Source organism: Buteo buteo, chromosome 10 (assembly GCF_964188355.1).
Source record: "Buteo buteo chromosome 10, bButBut1.hap1.1, whole genome shotgun sequence".
Taxonomy (NCBI): Eukaryota; Metazoa; Chordata; class Aves; order Accipitriformes; family Accipitridae; genus Buteo; species Buteo buteo.
The window spans coordinates 5,174,165-5,190,673 of NC_134180.1; the positions used below are offsets into that span (position 1 = coordinate 5,174,165).

Sequence of the window (16,509 nt, forward strand, 5' to 3'; positions counted from 1 at the left end):
AATCAGACACCAGGTCTGTACTTAGATTGTCTTCTACTTTCTCTGTATCCTGATGTATTTAAAATAGTTTGCCAATAGACAAGATGTATTTTGTGTATTGTGTAGTTTAGGGTTTGGGGTTTTTTTTGTGTGTGGTAGTGTTTGTTTTGGCAAGTCTTTAGATCCAGACTCTGTGTTCTTGCCTCTGTTTGCTTATAGGCCCCCTAATACTTATCGCTGCACAAATTACCAGGCTTTCAGCTGTTCCCTTAACAATGCTTGTGCTAAATTTTAGGTCTCCATCTTGCGTTAGAGGGTAATATCTGACTCCTCCAGACTTCACAGCACTGATCTTCTCTACCACTATGGAGTTGGCGTTTCGCAAAGTGGTGAGAAATGAGGTGGCAGGTATGGAGGGCTCTGTTGTTCATCAGCTGTTAGGCTAATATTTATACATAATTGTTCTGATCATCTGTTTACATATACTAGCCTTGATGCTGCTGGTGCTGTTTGCGTCTAGGTTTGTTCCTGTTTTTTCCATGTTACCTGCATTTCTTCGTGGTTTCTTTTTCTAACTAGGCTCTGGATATCAGTCTGTCAGGTGTACACTATCTGCTGAGATATTCTGCTTTGCCACCTTCTCCCTGCCTCTCTCCCTCAGGGTGTGAGCTGTGCTGGGCATCAGGAAGAGCAGACACTAGTTTCAGAAATGCTCTTAGTATATTAGTTGTAAAGCACTTTGCAATAGGTGGAGGGGAAGCTAGTTATAGAAATATATCACCTTGTTCCTTTTTCCCCAGATTTCTGGTCCTGAGTACAGCTCAGGCTGTCCTTTGGAAGATGGTGACACCATGCTATGATTGCCCAGAGTCCCTGCTCAATCAGGAGCTAATTGGTTTGGAAAAAAACTTTGCAAACCTGAGGGAGTAAAAAGTATTTTATGAAACCACTGTCTTTATTTTAACCCAGTCTCTATTATTCTGCTTCCTTGGAGGCTAGTTCTGCCAACTGCTAGACAGGTTCTTTTCTTACTACCAAAGGGAACTGTGCATTCATGGATCCTCTCAAAAAAAAAAAAAAATCCAAGAAGAACTCAGTCTTGTGAGAATGGTAGAAACAGCTCCTGTAAACACTGTTCATTTCTGGCTGTTACAAGAAATTCTTTCATCCCTCTTAGACCTGAGAGGTGTTTTTTTCCCTGTCTTTTATCTCTCTGCTTATTGTTTTTTTTCTTCTACATATTCATGTTGGAAAGCCAGTTTTACTACTATCCTTCTAGCAAAGAACAAAAAGTTCCTCTGGAATATCAGCATACAGAAACACTATGATAAAACAAGGGTTGAAAACTCTTCAAAGTCAAAAAGCAGCCATTAACTTACCTTTAGCTTCTGTTAGCTTGCTAAATGCAGTCACCTTTTTATTACTGGGTTCCTCCATTACTAGTCTAATTTTTTAAGGTGAAGTTATTTTCCTGCCTGCTTTCACAAGCAGGGTGCCTGTCACTCTGCACACATGTGTGAATGACATCCTTTTCCTTTCCTTTTCACTATGAGTTGGAAAGGTAGGTGGGAGAGTTTGGGATACCGTGGCAGAAAGTAGAGAGTGTTTATGCTTGTGACAACTGCTCCCATGTCCTTTTCAAGATGAATGTTACAAGATGAGCTTTAATGGACTCTCCAGTTGTAAGTTGACACTTGGACAGGTTGCTTTGGCATTTCCATGTGGTTCCATAGGGTGGACCAGCACTTGCCAAAAGCACTCCTGTAGAGCTGTGGTCGGAAGAGCTGTGCAGCATGGTCAAAGCGTATCCTCTGCTTGTAGTCCTAGAAATGTCTGTGTAAGAGAGGCCACCGAAGGGACTTGTCTGAAAAGACGAATGTCAGAAAAGAGAAATGTTCTGGTTGTTTAATATTCCTGTCTTGGTGGTTGTTCTGTGTGGTTGAGTTGTGTTGCCTTTGTGCCTGTAGTTTTTTCTTACTAGTAGCACTCAGTTTGTCAGTCCAAATAAGACTGGTTTTCCTGCAGCTGCCATGAGAAGTACTGAGCTTTGAGGAATATTGGAGGCTTCAGTGGGCTTTAGGCATTGGCACTGATAAGTGAGAACCTAATCCACAGTTTTCATACTGGAATCTTCTTTCCTCCCTTGGTTGCTTCACTGAATTAAGCAGATACTTCTGCGCAGACTCAGCTCCTCTTGGTCCTAATACAGTGATTATTCTTTGGTGCCCCAAAGAATATTTAATTTATAGAGCTTTTCCGTGAGTAATAAAACCACTTTGTTAATAGATCTTTAGTCCTTAAGACCCAGGAGTAGTTTCTAAAATCTAGTCTAGCCAGACACCTACCGCTGGCCAGAGAACATCACTGGTGGCTTTTGGTATCAAACATTTATTCTGTGGCAACAAAAGCATGGCTTTTGGTAGTATTGGGTTTTGATGAGAGCAGACCTTAAAAAGACCTTTTTTAAAATTTCACTCCAAAGAAAATTTTGCCTAATTTCCTGGCAGTAAATTATTTTTTCTTTCTCTTTTACAGAACGAGGCTATGATCCCTACAATCCAGAACTTCCAAGGCCCTCGCTGGAGGTGGAGGATGGCACTCTGGCTGACATTACAGATGTGACACCTGGTATTCTGGAGCTGGAGCTGGTCAACAAGGCCATTGAGGCAGTCAAAAATGAAGTTGAGAGAGAGCAGAAAAAGTATGAGGAGCTGCTAGAAACGACAAAGGAGTTCAGTGCCTCAGAGGCCTCTTCGCTCATTTCGAATACACCTGTGTCACCTGCTGGGACACAAAATGATTCATTTACCTCCTTAGAGTATAATCCAGGTAGCTACAACTTTAATAATAACTCGGACTACAACCCTACTCCTCTCGCTGCTGCTAGCCGGTCAAGTAAATACACTTTGGATACTTCCCGATCTAAAGGTAGCTCACTGGAATATGTTCCCAAGGCTGTAGTACAGAATAAAAAATACAGTAGCACTGTCACTAACAATAAATATGTGATTGATGACTCTAAGCCTTCTACAGACTTGGAATATGACCCACTTTCAAATTATTCAGCCAGGCTTTTGAGCAAAGCCACAACAAAGGAGCCAAAAGGGTCTAAAAGGGGTAGGGTGTCTAGTTACGAAGAATCTTACTCTCCTTCGCGAAAGAAGCTCTGTGAAGTACTTGATGACTATGAAGTGTGTGCCAGGTTCTCTTCCTCTGAAGATGAGGCTGATGTGGAATATAAACCAACTTCTGCTAGTTCACAGTCAAAAGCTGGTTCTGAAAGTGAGTCAAACGATGGCTTATCCAAAAAAGAGCAGAGCACCAAACTGGATGACTTTGCTTCCCAGGATAACAAAGAAGTGGCAGCGCGATATGGCATGGAAGACGTTTCAAGTTCACAGAAAAATCTTGCCAAAAACTTATCAGACAAGAATGCAAAAGCAGCGAAATTGTGTTCTGGTAAGAATGACCAGGAAATTGAAAACAAAAACAAAGACTCAAAAGATAAAACAAAAAGGAAGAAATCAGACCTTAGTAAAACGCCTGGCCTCAATGAGGTTGGTAAGAAGGAGAAAAGTAAAAATACAGAAAAAGACAAAGTGCTCAAGAAAGAAGAAAAATTAAAAATCAAGAATGAAGAGAAAAACTGCAAAGATAAAAGTGTCAAAGTGAAAACCGATGGGAATTTAAAGAAACCTGAAAAACAGAAGTCAGAAAAAGTGGATGGGCTTAAGAAAGAAAAATCCAAGTCCGCCAGCAGTAGCTCAGGGAAAAGCAAGAGTGAGGGTTTGATCAAAGGCTCTAGCATAGAGAAGGTGGGGAGCAGCAAGAAGGACTCCAAGATGAAAACAGTTGATGTGAAAAATGGTAAGGAAACCTCTGGCCGTAAAAACAAAGAGAAAGGGACCAAGACTCCAGCACTGGAGCGAAAGAAAGAAAAGGTCAGTTCTACAGAAAAAGGAGATCCAAAGAAGGGTCGGAAGCAGCAGAGTTTGAGTCATGTTGACCTGTTCGGTGATGAGAGTGGAGATGATGATGAGAAAGGTCAGCCTTTGCCATCCGCGTTACTTGATGTGAGCTCAGACTCTGATGGTGATGACTGTGGTTCAGACTCTGAGAGTGAAAATGAAGAGACAAAGAAAGTGAAGCGCTCTAAATTGTCAAAGTCATCATCATCTTCCTCAACATCTGATGACATTGATTATTCCATTCTTGAGAAAGACTTGGACTTTGAGTCAGATCCAATGGAAGAGTGTCTCAGGATTTTTAATGAATCTACAGTTGTGAAAACTGAAGACAAGGGAAGGCTGGGTAAACAGGTAATGCTGATTTGGGTTGGTTGGTTCTCTCACCTCTAAATGTGACAGGATTCTGGTTTAGTTTAGTGGTGTTGCTTATTTCAAGTAGCTGAAGAGGGCTACAGAGGGAGACTCCATATGTTGGAAGAACCTCATCCTTGTCATGACTGAGTGCTTTGAAGAGTTTGCACCTGAATTTACCTGCTGGATTGAAAGCTGCTGTGAAATGTAAGGATTCAGTTACCTTTTATGTGGAAGGCCTTTAGCTTTCAGGGTTATCAGCTACTTTTCTCTCCATCTGGCCTAAGAACCATGGTGGCCTGGATGGCTGGAGAAAAAGCTTCAGAGAGTATGTTGTGGGTGTTTCAAAGCTAATCCAAGCTTGCTAATCTGGGTGATGCCTTCTTGTTGCAGCATAGTTTAAGGAATGTAGTGGCAGGTAGAACCAGGACAATGTGTTGGTGCAGGTAAGTTGACGTAGTTGGCACTGGATGCTTCGGAGACTCCCCAGATTGCTGTTTCCTATTTTAAATGCATACTGCAGATATTTTATGAGGATCTCTGGATACCCTGTAGGTGGCACAAATAAGAAATGGAGGGTAAAATTTCTTCAAAAGGTACAAGGGGTTTCAGAATAAGGAGGTAAAAAGACAGCATTTACATAAAAAGGCTTCTGCCCAGTGACTGTGAGGTCAGAGGGCTCCCCAGAGGATGCAAGACCCTCATTTTTGAAGATTAAAACAGAAGGGAGCAAGTGTAGAAGGCTAGAAAGCAGCTGCTGGCAGTGATCCTCTAACAGCATCTGAGGCAGGGAAGTAGGAGCAGACAAAACTCATCCTTCATCTTCTGACATCTGAATTTGACTGGGCAGCAAGAGCAAACCCTTGATCCCAGGAACGGTTGCCTGTGCATGAGCAGGATTGTTTGACTTGCTGTCAAACCCAGCATGCCCAGGTTTTCTGGTTGGGATGATTTGGCTTGTGTACAGCGCAGGTGTTCAGGGAATTGGATTGGAAAGAGCTTTAAAAAAGAAAAAGGTGACAAATTTGGCAATGTTGAGAAAACACCCCAAACTTGTATCTAGCGTTATCCATCTGGCACATCTGACTGCAGTGTAGAGGTATCGGGATTGCTGAGTTAGCTGTATTACCTGGCAGGCTTAATGAGGCAAGGTGACAAAATCAGGTGCGTTCTGTGTGCTGGGAGAGAGGGGGTACCAAAGGATGAGTGTGTCTATCCAAGGAATTACTGAGTGGCTTCAACTGCAGCTATCCTGCATCCAAAAGATAATGGAGGTACTGGGACACCACCAGTGCTTCTAATGTGTTCCAGTTTAGACCCCTTCAAACACAGCAAGACTCCTTTGGGGATTACTGATCTGAAGGAGGGGCAGGGCGAGTGCAGCAGGAGCCATGCAACTGCATGGTGGAGAGGCAGTTTCTCCTGGTATGATTGATTGTTGATTTTTATTCTAAAAACAGCATCAGAAATTGGTGCTGGTTTTCAGGCTTTTGTGAATTGGGTGGGTGAAGTGGCCGTGAACAAAATTCTTCCATTCACGACCATCTGTATGTGGAGGACAAAGTGAGCTGGGATCTGCAGCGTGGGGAGGAGAGCTCATCTTTTGAAAAGAATAGCTGGACTATTAAAGCTTTTTGCTGAACTCTCTGTTGCACTAATATCCCCGATCTGTTCGGAGAGAAGTCTGTGTTGCTGACAAGTAAAGACCTTTTTTACACTCATGAAATGCCTTGGTAGGAGAAACTATATAAAGCAGTTCAGTGTAATGATTTTCTTCTGAACTATTAAGCATTACTTGATTTTGCTTGTTTAAAATTCAGCTGTTCTTTCTTCAGTGTTTAGTATAATTCCCAGCTAGGAAAGAGCACTTTATTTTTGGCTTTGTTTCTCCAAATTGCCCAGTTTAAGTGAAAAAAGTTTAAGAGCATACAATCTATAGTGGGAAATACTAATCCACTTAGAGCTTTCCAAATACGGGGTGATTCAAAATGGGCTGAATTCAGAAAGTGCTGAACCAGGGGCTGCCACTCGCTGCAAACAGTTAATTCTGGCATGGAGTGGCAATGTTGAGCTGTCAGCAGCCACGTGTGTTTCCTTTGCACGTGCTTTACCTTATATCCCTGCACTGAAATTTAATTTCCCCCTGTTTTGGAAAGGGAGAAACAAGCATTGCAGCAGAGGGGTTCTTCTTTGACAGATGGGTGTTTGTAAGTAGGTACCTGCTTCCCCGCTGTGTTTCTGGCGGGTGGGATTGGTCACAGGGAATTTTTTTGTTTATAGAATAATTTTGTAGATGGAGCCCATGTCATTTGATCTCGGTAATGTGCTAGTCCAGAGGGAAGGTACGTGTGGGCAGTGTGGTACTTTTCCACCAGGCATGATCGCTTTGTGAGTGAGTTTATTAAGGATTTAACTAAATTAACAGACTTACCGAGTTCCTAGAGAGCAAAGTGATTCAGTGCAAAGTGCTCATCCAGAATGCCCTTGTGGTGATGAACACAAGCTCAACCTAAGTGGAGTCTGAGCTCATCCCCACATCCAGCCCTCAGCTCTGTTGCTGAATTTCCAAGAGATTGTCAGGCTCATCTCTGCTTAGAGATTTGCCAGGGGTTGTGTTGGAAAACTGAAAGCAAGATTGACTGGAGAGCAGCTATAGTTTTGAAAAATAAACTTGTGAAGTGTTTTTTGTATAAATGAACAGCTGAGTCAAATTCAAAGAAGATATGAAGGTGGTTTCCCCCCTGCCCCAGGAGCAAGTCTGAGATGTTAATTCAGAAGTAGCTTCAGCTGGAGAGGTGCTGTTACTTCCTCCTGGGTTTCTGGCCATACACGTGTGTGCCCTGGGGGTTTGTTACTGCAGTCTTTCTGCAGATATGGCTGTGGATAAAACTGCAGAGAAACATTTCCCTAAATGTGGAGTGGGGCACCGTGGTTTGATGTCAGGCAGGTTTTCAGGACCTGCTCTGGCAGCATGTTCTACAAGGGCAGAAATGAGTCAGCTCCCAAGTTCTTAAAAACAAACCCCAAACCCCCTGGATTTTAAGAATGCCATGAAAGGTGACGTGTGTGAGCGGCTGGCAGGAGAAGGGTGTTCAAGTCTCTCGTGGAAGGTAGGGGCTCTCCTGAATCATGCCAGTGCTGCCTAGTGCACAGCTTGTGGAGCGACTGCTTGGGGGAGAACTGTAATGCTGCTGTTTGTTGGCTTCATTGGTGGCTCTTGGGTTCAAAACAAGGTTTGTTTTAGTAGTTCAGCAGCTGACCACATGTTGTTCTCACCTGCCACCTGCAAAGACTTTCTGTTAACCCAAAAGTAGATTTTTCAGATCTCGTCATTGAGAGGGATCTTCAAGTCTATTCAATTTTGGAAGCTTGTTCTTTTGTTTTCCAGCTATCCAAAGAGGAAGGAAATGAAGAAAAGACAGAAGATAATTTAACTACCTTGTTTCCTGGCCAAAAAAGAAGGATCTCTCATCTCGTCAAACAAGGAAATGTAAGTGTAGCTTTTAGAAGCAAAAGTTTAGATTCTTTAAAGTGAGGATTTTTTGTCCTGTTACAACACTGGAAAATGATGTCGTCCCAGGTTCAGGCAGTAGCGGATGAGTTGTTTGTGCTGGAATCCGTCTATGTCAGTTTTCTTTTCTCCCCTTTCTGATTTCTGAAAAACATGGTTAGGCATCTGTTACAAATGGCAGCAAAACTCTAATAAACTTTCATAAAACAAAGGGTAAACTGTAGAAGCATAAATGGATTGTGTGCCTTGTAACTCATTTGGATAAATTGAGATGTTCATTTTTCTACAGTATAGCTTCATTCAATCACTTAGATAAAAATTAGCTGGACACAAGGTCAGTCTGTGTTTGATGGTACTTTTCTTTGTCTTGTGGACCTAAAAGATAGCTGTAGGAATTTTGTCAGATGTTTAAAACCATTGCCTTATATCTGTGCTGAATCAGCCAAAATATCAACAGTATCTTGTCTGATACTCTTCTTTCACAATTGTGAAAATACTTTAAATACAGAGGAGAAGAATAAAAAAAAGAAGCAAGGAAGGCATTCTGATTTTTTTTATTTCTTTCTCACTGGGATTTTAATTCATGTTTTCTCTGAGGGTTTAATGTGTTTCCCTCCAGGTGCTGAGCACAGATTAGTCAGTTTTATGTTCCAGCAGGATAAGAGTGGAGACTTAAGCACTGATTTGAGCTGGGTAGTCCAAATTAATTGTTCTTCCTTTCCTCTCTGCCTAGAAAAGGTTTCTTTGCTTTTAATAATTTGAAGCCCTGAGGTCAATACAGTGCGTTTTATTTAACTACATATCTTCAGCCAGTTCATGTGTTTTGATAAGGGCCCTTTCTTCCAAAGTGAAGAGATAAGAGACTGAAGCAAATGGGTTGGAAATTCATTAACTCAAATATTTATTGTAAATAGGTACCTTTTAGACATGTACAAATCTTTAAATACATTTTCTTAATGTGACAGCTAATCCCAAATGCTTTCCAAAGATGTGAGCCCCAGCACAGCCATTGCATGGGCAAACAGAGCCGATCTGGTGTGCTCAGCAGCAGCTGCCATAAGCACGCACTGGGACGTGCGTTCCCTGGAGTATCTCAGCTTGGTGCTGCTGCCAAGTTTGTTCAGGAGGTGCCGTAAGACCTGAACTGCGGCTTTTCCGTGCAGAGTTGAGGCCTGTGCTTTGCTGTATCCCTCCAAGTTGAATATTTGCTCAGTCTTGCTCGTGATTTATAGCTCAAGGACTGAGCAGGCAGAAGGGGGGGAGCTGAGTTCTAGTTTAGTTGCCAGGGGAAATGGTGGGCGAAAGGAATTGAAGGTGAGGCAGAAAATGGGTGTCCTGTCCTGTTCGGAAGTCTGTAATTATAATTCAAGGGCTGACTGCACTCAGTTTGGTATCCAGAAGCTGGTGTCAGCATCAGAGACCAGGAATGCAGGAGGTGCCAGTTTGCCCCCAATTTGTGGTCTCAAAACCACCATGTTACACGTGGGCTGTGTGAGCGCACCCTTCTCTGAAGAAATATCTGGAGGGAAGGCCTGTTTCTCAGATTTCAAAGGTTATTAAGTAGTGTGGAGAAGTTTGTACTACTGCTGTTTCTCTTGTACTTCTGCTGCTAGAAAACTTCTCTCTTTGCTGACATAATTTCTGGCACCTTTCCTGCAACCTAAATTTGGACATCAAAGAAAATGCATGTGTAACTTGTGCTAGTAACGGCTGAAGCAGTGAAATGCCTCCAGAAGTAGGCAGGGACAGCCTGTTTAAAATTCAGAGCTCAGTTTATGTAACGCTTTAATCCTATAAATACATATATGTGAGACTTTTAAGTAGTTACAGGAACTAGAGACCTGAAACAAGGCTGCTGAGGGGTGGGGAGCTGCTGTAATGCAAGGGTAGATGGCACTGGTTCTTCAGCATGGGAAAGACAGAGGGGGAGAGAGCTGTAAAACTCAGCATCATGTAGCAAAGGGAAATGGAGAATAGTTGGTCACTTTTTCATTGCAATATAAACTAAAGAAGCATGCCGTAGGCAGCATGGGGCTACATTCATTTTCTAGTGCAAGACTGTAGAGCTGAGAGTATTGACAGAGTCCAGAAGAGGGTTAGGCACAGTGGTGGGGAACATCATGCCATTAAACAAGCAGTTCAAATACCACCTACCAATTTAGGAACATGTCAGAGTGCTGGGAGGTCTTGCCAGAGGGCGAATCATTAATGTTGTGGTTTTTGGTGGGTGACTCTAAATGTTTTGTCCTGGAGGACAGTTGGGATCTTCTTTTCTCAAAGACCTGTATTTGCTAACAGAGAGGGGTTGAGGAAAAGAGACCTTTCTTGGGTGAATGGAAGCCAGAGGGTGGGGACTGAGCAGGCGAGCATGCTGGCTCTAAAACCTTTTTGTCTGTGCAGGCAGAGGTCCCGAGCAAGCCTGTAATCCGGCCGTACCGTCCCCCCACTGCTCAGGAGGTCTGTTACCAGAGGATCCAGTTGGCTCAGCAGCAGGCGGCACAGCTGGCTGTGGCCGTTCAAAAGGCCTCTCTTTCTTTGCCAGGAGAAAAGAAGAGGATTGCTCATGTGCCAAATGTAGCCCTTTCCGCAGCAGCCAAACAAAGTAAGCCAGCAGTGTTATTTGTGATAATGCTGTCCTGTCCTCCCCCTTGTTAAAAGACACTGCTTATGTTTAAATTTCTCACGAGCAGATGTGGAACTATCAGGAGATGTGTAGCATTGGCCATGACTTGAATCTTTGCTGATAGTGACCAGTGGAAGGTCCTTCCCCTGGGAAATTCCATCCTGTTCTGAAAAGCAACAGGCTAGACAAACAGCTTCATTCCCCTGTCTGTCTCATCCAGCCTCCCTCACTTCAGCCTGTTCTTTTTGTGTTTCTTCCTTGGAGTGTGCTTGCTCCTCATTCTTTCTTCCATTTAAGCTTTCAGAGGTGGCACGAACAGGAGGGAAGTACTAATTAATGCTCATTGGTATCCCTTTGTAGTTGGAAGGACTCAGAGATGACGCGATGGGCAGTTAGTGCATTGTAGCTGACAGGGTTACATCTTTAAACTCTGCTGACTCAGTTACCCCAAAACAAACAGAAATGAGGCACGTTCCCTGGCAGAAGGTTCCTTCATCCTTGCCTGGAAGGTGGTAAAATTACCCAATTTGTATCCCTTTGGAGGCTTCCATTTGAAAAAATCACAGCTTGCAGCATGGACCTTTTATAGTAAGTTCATTCTGGCAACCTGAAGCCCAGTGGTTGGATTTCTACCTAAATATTTTTTTTGTTTCTTGCAGGCCTCATGAGTAGTAAGACGACTGTTGCTGGCAGGAGTGTCACACCTTCCAATGACTGTGAAGCATCCACCCTTCCTCTGAAGGCTTGCACCTTAGCTGGGATGGCTTCAAAGACCACCAGCACCATTGTGCCGAAAAGGATAGCACATGTTCCCTCCTTACAGGTAAGAGAAATGTGAAATCTTTCCGGTCATTCCCCATTGAGGGTGGTATGTTTAACCATGCTGCTCCAAACTTAGCAGTCTCTGAAGAGCGGTGTTTTGATTAGGTTGATTAAATGGGTTTGTTTCTTCCTGTGGTTTTCCTTGATAGCATTGTATAAAAAATTAAACACTTGAGGGGTAGGAGCTTAAAAAGATAGAAATACTTAAGTGCTGCTCTGATCTCTTTGAATATTGATCACTCATCTTCAGTTTGAGTCTTCTGTTGTGCTGTCTGGCTAGGTGTGTAGCTGTTTGTGTCAGGGACTTGGAGCTTTTTGTCTTCAAAAGGCATGGCTGGATTAATGGCCTTCCCGGGCTTTGTGGGCCATACTGAAGAAGGTGGTTATGAATAATGTCCCACAGTGACCTATATAGTTAAAATGTGATGATTTAAACTTCATGCTGCTGTTAATATTTGGGGAAGAAATGATCTTTTTTTTTTTTTTCTTTTTTTTCTTTTCTCCTGGGATACATGCCCAGCCTTTGAGTACTTTTGCTATGAACTCTTTAGCAAAGAAGTCCCTCCTTTCCCACGAGCACTGGGGAACATGTTACTTGCTAAGACAACTCAGAATAGAGTTTCTTGTTTAGCTGCATGTGGATGGCATAAGAAGCTGTTTGCTGGAGTGGATGGCAAGGAATGTGGTTAGTGCCAGGACTTGATTAAAGATATCTTTATTGATGATACCTTGTGTCAAGATATGTCATAAAGTACTCTGATTATTTCTGTAGGACTGAAAAGTCATTTTCTTTCTTCCCCACCCAAAAAGCCGCCATAGCAACATATAACTTGAAGCTGATTAAAAATAAAAGAAACAAATAAAAGGATAATATTTACCAGTGTTACAGAGGTGCTTAAGGGTATCATATTAGAGGTTGAGAAAAAATATATATGTAATGAAAAGGACCAAATCCCCTTGAATGGGGCATCAAACTGGAAGTCTTATGAGGAAAATGAGCGCTTTTCCCATTGAGATTAGGACGAGTTGCTCCCCTTCCATAGAGCTGTTTTTATTACAGATTGCAGCAGATTGTTTGGTTTATGGATATCTCTTGGGTGGGATGAAGAAAGACTGATGAAAAAATTGAGTGCTTTAGAGGTGAATGTACAGTTTTTTTCTCCAAAAAAGAGGCAAATTGTGTGATTTGGCAGATAAACTGGTGTTAAATGGAAAACTGCAGTGGTAGCTCGTGACTTGGTCCAACATGCAGTTTTTATGCCTGAAGACCATGTCATTCAATTTAAGGGGGAAATCCTTTCAGGAGCATCATGATTGGCATTAAAAAAGGAAGAAGAAACCAAATGCAGTAAAGTTACAGGAATCCCACAGAAAGTGTGATGATTTAGCTGGCTGCCAGCCTGGTAGGAGTGGGCCTCTCATTCTCTCTTCACAGCCAGATTACCAAAAAGAAAGCCATGTCTGTCATGCACATAACTGGTGTCACATTCATGTCTCCAGTTGAAAGCGTGGTGCTTGGTACCATCCTAATCTTGAATCTCTTAATGTAAATGTCATCATTTTTGTGGTCTAGAATGCTTGTATGTGTAAATGTAGTATTGTGACTAATGCCACTGGGAGTCCTTGGCTGCTGGATGAGTTGCATAACAAAACATGGTTGTTTTTTGAAGTAGTTCAAATACTGAAGGTGGTACAAGAGCTTCAAGTGGCGTTTTTAGTACCAAAAATGATGCGTGTTATGTTTAGCTTTGGGCAGATTTTCAGAAAGGAAGTCATGCCACTATTAATAACATAGCAGGAAATGTGAGAGTCTCAAAACCACATACCTCTTCAACCCTGAATAGCCTCTTTCTCTCTCTCTGTCTCATCTCTAGAGCGCCAGCTTACAGAGGCCTGTTATTCCCACAGAATTTGGTGCTAAAGTCCCAACAAACATTCGTCAAAGATATCTCAATCTCTTCATTGATGAGTGCCTGAAATTCTGCTCTTCCTCCCAGGAAGCATTTGACAAGGTCTGTACTGATGCTTGCTTCTTATGAATAAAGTCTGCAGCAGATAATAACATCCTCTGCCTTGGCTAAGACCTTCTAAAACTGTAGCAAGCCCAGAAAACTCTCCTATCCACATACAGTTCTGTAGAGGAGACTGGCATTAAATAATTCCAGACTAGACAACAGAAAGTGTAATTCCAGTGGGGGTTTCCAGTAGGAAATCCCATCTTTCCCTTCATTCGGAAAGCACACATGATCTTTTTAATAACCCCAGAAGAAGGACATAGGGGAATGTGCATTATGGTCAAGCTGGACAAAAGGGCCTTTTGCTCTGGTACAGCAGCAAACATCTCCTGGAATCTAAGTGTTCAGCAGAGGTAAGTATTTGAGATAGATGTAATTGGTAAAACTTGCTGCTTATGAAGGCTTTTAAGGAGCCTTCTAGCAGTAAGGAGTAGTCTAGTAGGATTTCCAAAAGCAGAGTTGAGAAAGTAATGCATTTTATTGTAAAACTTTGGCCATTAATGTTAGTTGGGTAATTATTGGACATTGCGTGGTGTGTTTTGTAACCAAAGCAGATGCCATGAGGATTTCTTTTGTGGGATTTCACCTTCACAGCTCCCTAGGGGAATGTTCCTATTGCATCCAAGGAGTGACCATTTGCCAAACTTCCTTTTCTTGCCAGTTAAGATCTTGCACTGCCACCGAAGTGGGGAAAACAGCCTTTCCCAGGCAGTCCCAGAACTGCTTTGTTAATCTGTCAGGGAAGATTTCACATGAAAATGCTTCTTCCAGCACTTTGTTTAAAATACAATTATTTTTTTTCTCTTACTCACCTAAAACAGGCCCCAGAACCAGTATATGTTTCTGCCATGCTCCACTTTATTACTCGATTCCTTGATGGGCAATTTTTTTTGCTATCATACTTGGATTCTGTGTTTTAAGAGCCAAACATTTCTTTTCTCCAAAAGCAGTAGTGGAAAGAGAGTATGTAGTAATGAATTGCCTTGTTTGCAGGCTCTGTCAGAAGAGAAGGTGGCTTATGAACGTAGCACCAGTCGCAACATCTACCTGAATGTGGCAGTGAACACCTTAAAGAAGCTCCGAAGTCTAGTGCCCAATTCCCCGTCCAGTACGAACAGTACGTACCACGTTTGTGGTTTAATAATCGGAGCCCTGCTTGGATTAGAAGCCATGGAGAGAAACTTATTGAAAAGACAGACCCATTTCTCAGAAGCATTATGCTGAAAGGCAAACAAGTCCAGTTAGCTTTTTATAGTCTGGCAAGCTTTAATGGGCCTTCAAGAGGCAAGTCCTGCAATGCTTTGTTGGCTGTCTGAACCTAAATGGAGATAATGCCACATGGATTTTTTTTTTAGCACAAGTTCTTTAAAATGAAAAGCCCCGCTAATGGAGTAACTTTCACATGATGCCTTCAAAGTGATAGACTCGTCCATCACCGCAGAAATCTGTTACACACATTAAGCTTCAAGAGAGAAACGAAGAGGGTTAAGACATTTCATTATTGGCTCTCGAGAGGGTACATTAAACAATCAATTTGTGCTGTTCTTGTGAATTTTTTTTTCCTGGTCTCTTCCCTTTTCTACCCTCTGTCTTCATTACCTTCATGGCCATTAGTCAGAGCGGCTGAACTTGGGAGGCTGGCCTTTAGGAGAGGGCTGCCAGTTAATGATTAGTAAAAAGCACCTATCTGCCATTATCTGATGTGCTGAGCATATTCTAGAGCTCTGAAGCTCCTTTCTGAAAGAAGTTGAAAGATGCAGCATGGGAGTCTGGTCTGCAGGGACCTAACAACAAAGCTGCTCACGGTGGATGGGTGATGCCACCATGCAGCACATGACTGGGTCGAGTTGCTTCTGTGCTTAGTCCTCTCTTGCTTTTGGTCAGTAGGAGGGCTTGCTATGCAGAGTAAGCAGGTAGACCTATCAGAGTTTCCAGGGGAACTGTAAAAATGTCCTTGCTGCCCTTAAAAAAAGTTGCTGTGGGCTGACAGTGGAAACAGAAAGTTCCCTATAGTGCTGGAATGAAAATGCTAGGACACCACCTTACACATGCCAACTTCTGGAGCAGGGCAAGAGTTCAAGAGGATAAATGCAGTCCTCCTTTTGCCAATATGTAGTGCCCCAAACTGTAGGACTGAAGTCACTTACTCTTACTCAGCAGGGTACCTGATCTCTGTCCTCTTTTGCTTCTTCCCTCTTCTCACTGCAGAGACAAGTAACAAGAAAGTGGTGTCCCATGAAGCTGTGCTGGGAGGGAAGCTTGCTGCTAAGACAAGCTTTACTTTAAACCGGTCAGGGAGCTTGAGAGCAGAGGATTTAACAGGTAAGACCCTGCTCCTGTGAGTCTCTAACCTGTAAATTATAGCTGGAGGTATAACACTGTGACTGGGGAGAGCAGGATCTGGCTGATGCATGAAGTGCTGTGATTTATCTGTGGGCCAGTGTTATGAGTTATTACCTAAACTACAGTACAGCGCCGCAGAGTCGCTTACTGAATGGTACGCCACTCTGATCAGCACCTTCCTTGCTTCCCTGCTTTGGGCTGCAAATTCACTGATATAGTCTGCGTGGCTTTGATGTAGCATCAGTAACTGTTCAGAGCTGCTTCTTGTGTTTTGGGTATTACTGACTTTTGGGATTTTATTTCTGTCTGGATTTTACTTTAACTTTCTTGCCCTGAAGCAGTACTTTACAACGTGCCTGCCAGATTAAAAGGCAAACTTACAAATATCTCCATCTGCTCTGCAGGGCTCAATTTCACGTTTATGAATGTCATAGTAAGGTCATATCGTAGCCAAAGGGTTGTGCCAGAAGCATTATTCATGTTGGCTCAAATCGGTTATGGGTATTTTGGTTGCCAAGAGATGTAGGCAAATTGTTGAGGAGATCAGAGAAGAGACAGGGAGGCCACGGAGCAGAAGGAATTGACATGGAGAAAGCTTAAAAGGGCCTGTATAGCTCAGCTAAGCAACATCAAAGGGTACACAGCAATACTGGAAGGGTTTAACGTAGCCGCGAAAGAATAGATATTGAGCAGAGTGCAAGAAGTTATAATTATTCTGTGAAATGAAACAAGCAGCCTGAAATCAACAGCAGGAAGAAAGCTTCTGATAATGAATTTTTTAGCTAGCTGTGGGTGGCCTTTGAGCCGTATTCTTTGGACTGTGTTACAAATTACCAGTTAAAGCATTTAAAACATTAAAATGGGAGAAGTCTCACACTGGTAACAGAAAGGCCTGAA

The 16,509-nt window shown here is 42.7% G+C and overlaps 1 protein-coding gene across 7 annotated transcripts in view; it reads left to right on the forward strand.

Moving 5' to 3' along the window:
- Nucleotides 1-16,509, forward strand: part of REXO1 (RNA exonuclease 1 homolog) — a 42,258-nt gene that overhangs the window by 11,574 nt on the left and 14,175 nt on the right. For 6 of the 7 annotated variants that reach the window (XM_075038178.1, XM_075038181.1, XM_075038183.1 and 3 more), the window contains exons 2-8: nt 2,515-4,298; nt 7,687-7,788; nt 10,210-10,411; nt 11,092-11,255; nt 13,129-13,266; nt 14,263-14,386; nt 15,478-15,591. In XM_075038178.1, coding sequence (XP_074894279.1) covers nt 2,515-4,298; nt 7,687-7,788; nt 10,210-10,411; nt 11,092-11,255; nt 13,129-13,266; nt 14,263-14,386; nt 15,478-15,591 — 2,628 coding nt within the window. Of the gene's footprint in view, nt 1-329; nt 388-2,514; nt 4,299-7,686; nt 7,789-10,209; nt 10,412-11,091; nt 11,256-13,128; nt 13,267-14,262; nt 14,387-15,477; nt 15,592-16,509 lie in introns of those variants that run through there. The other variant, XM_075038179.1, reaches the window with a different exon arrangement.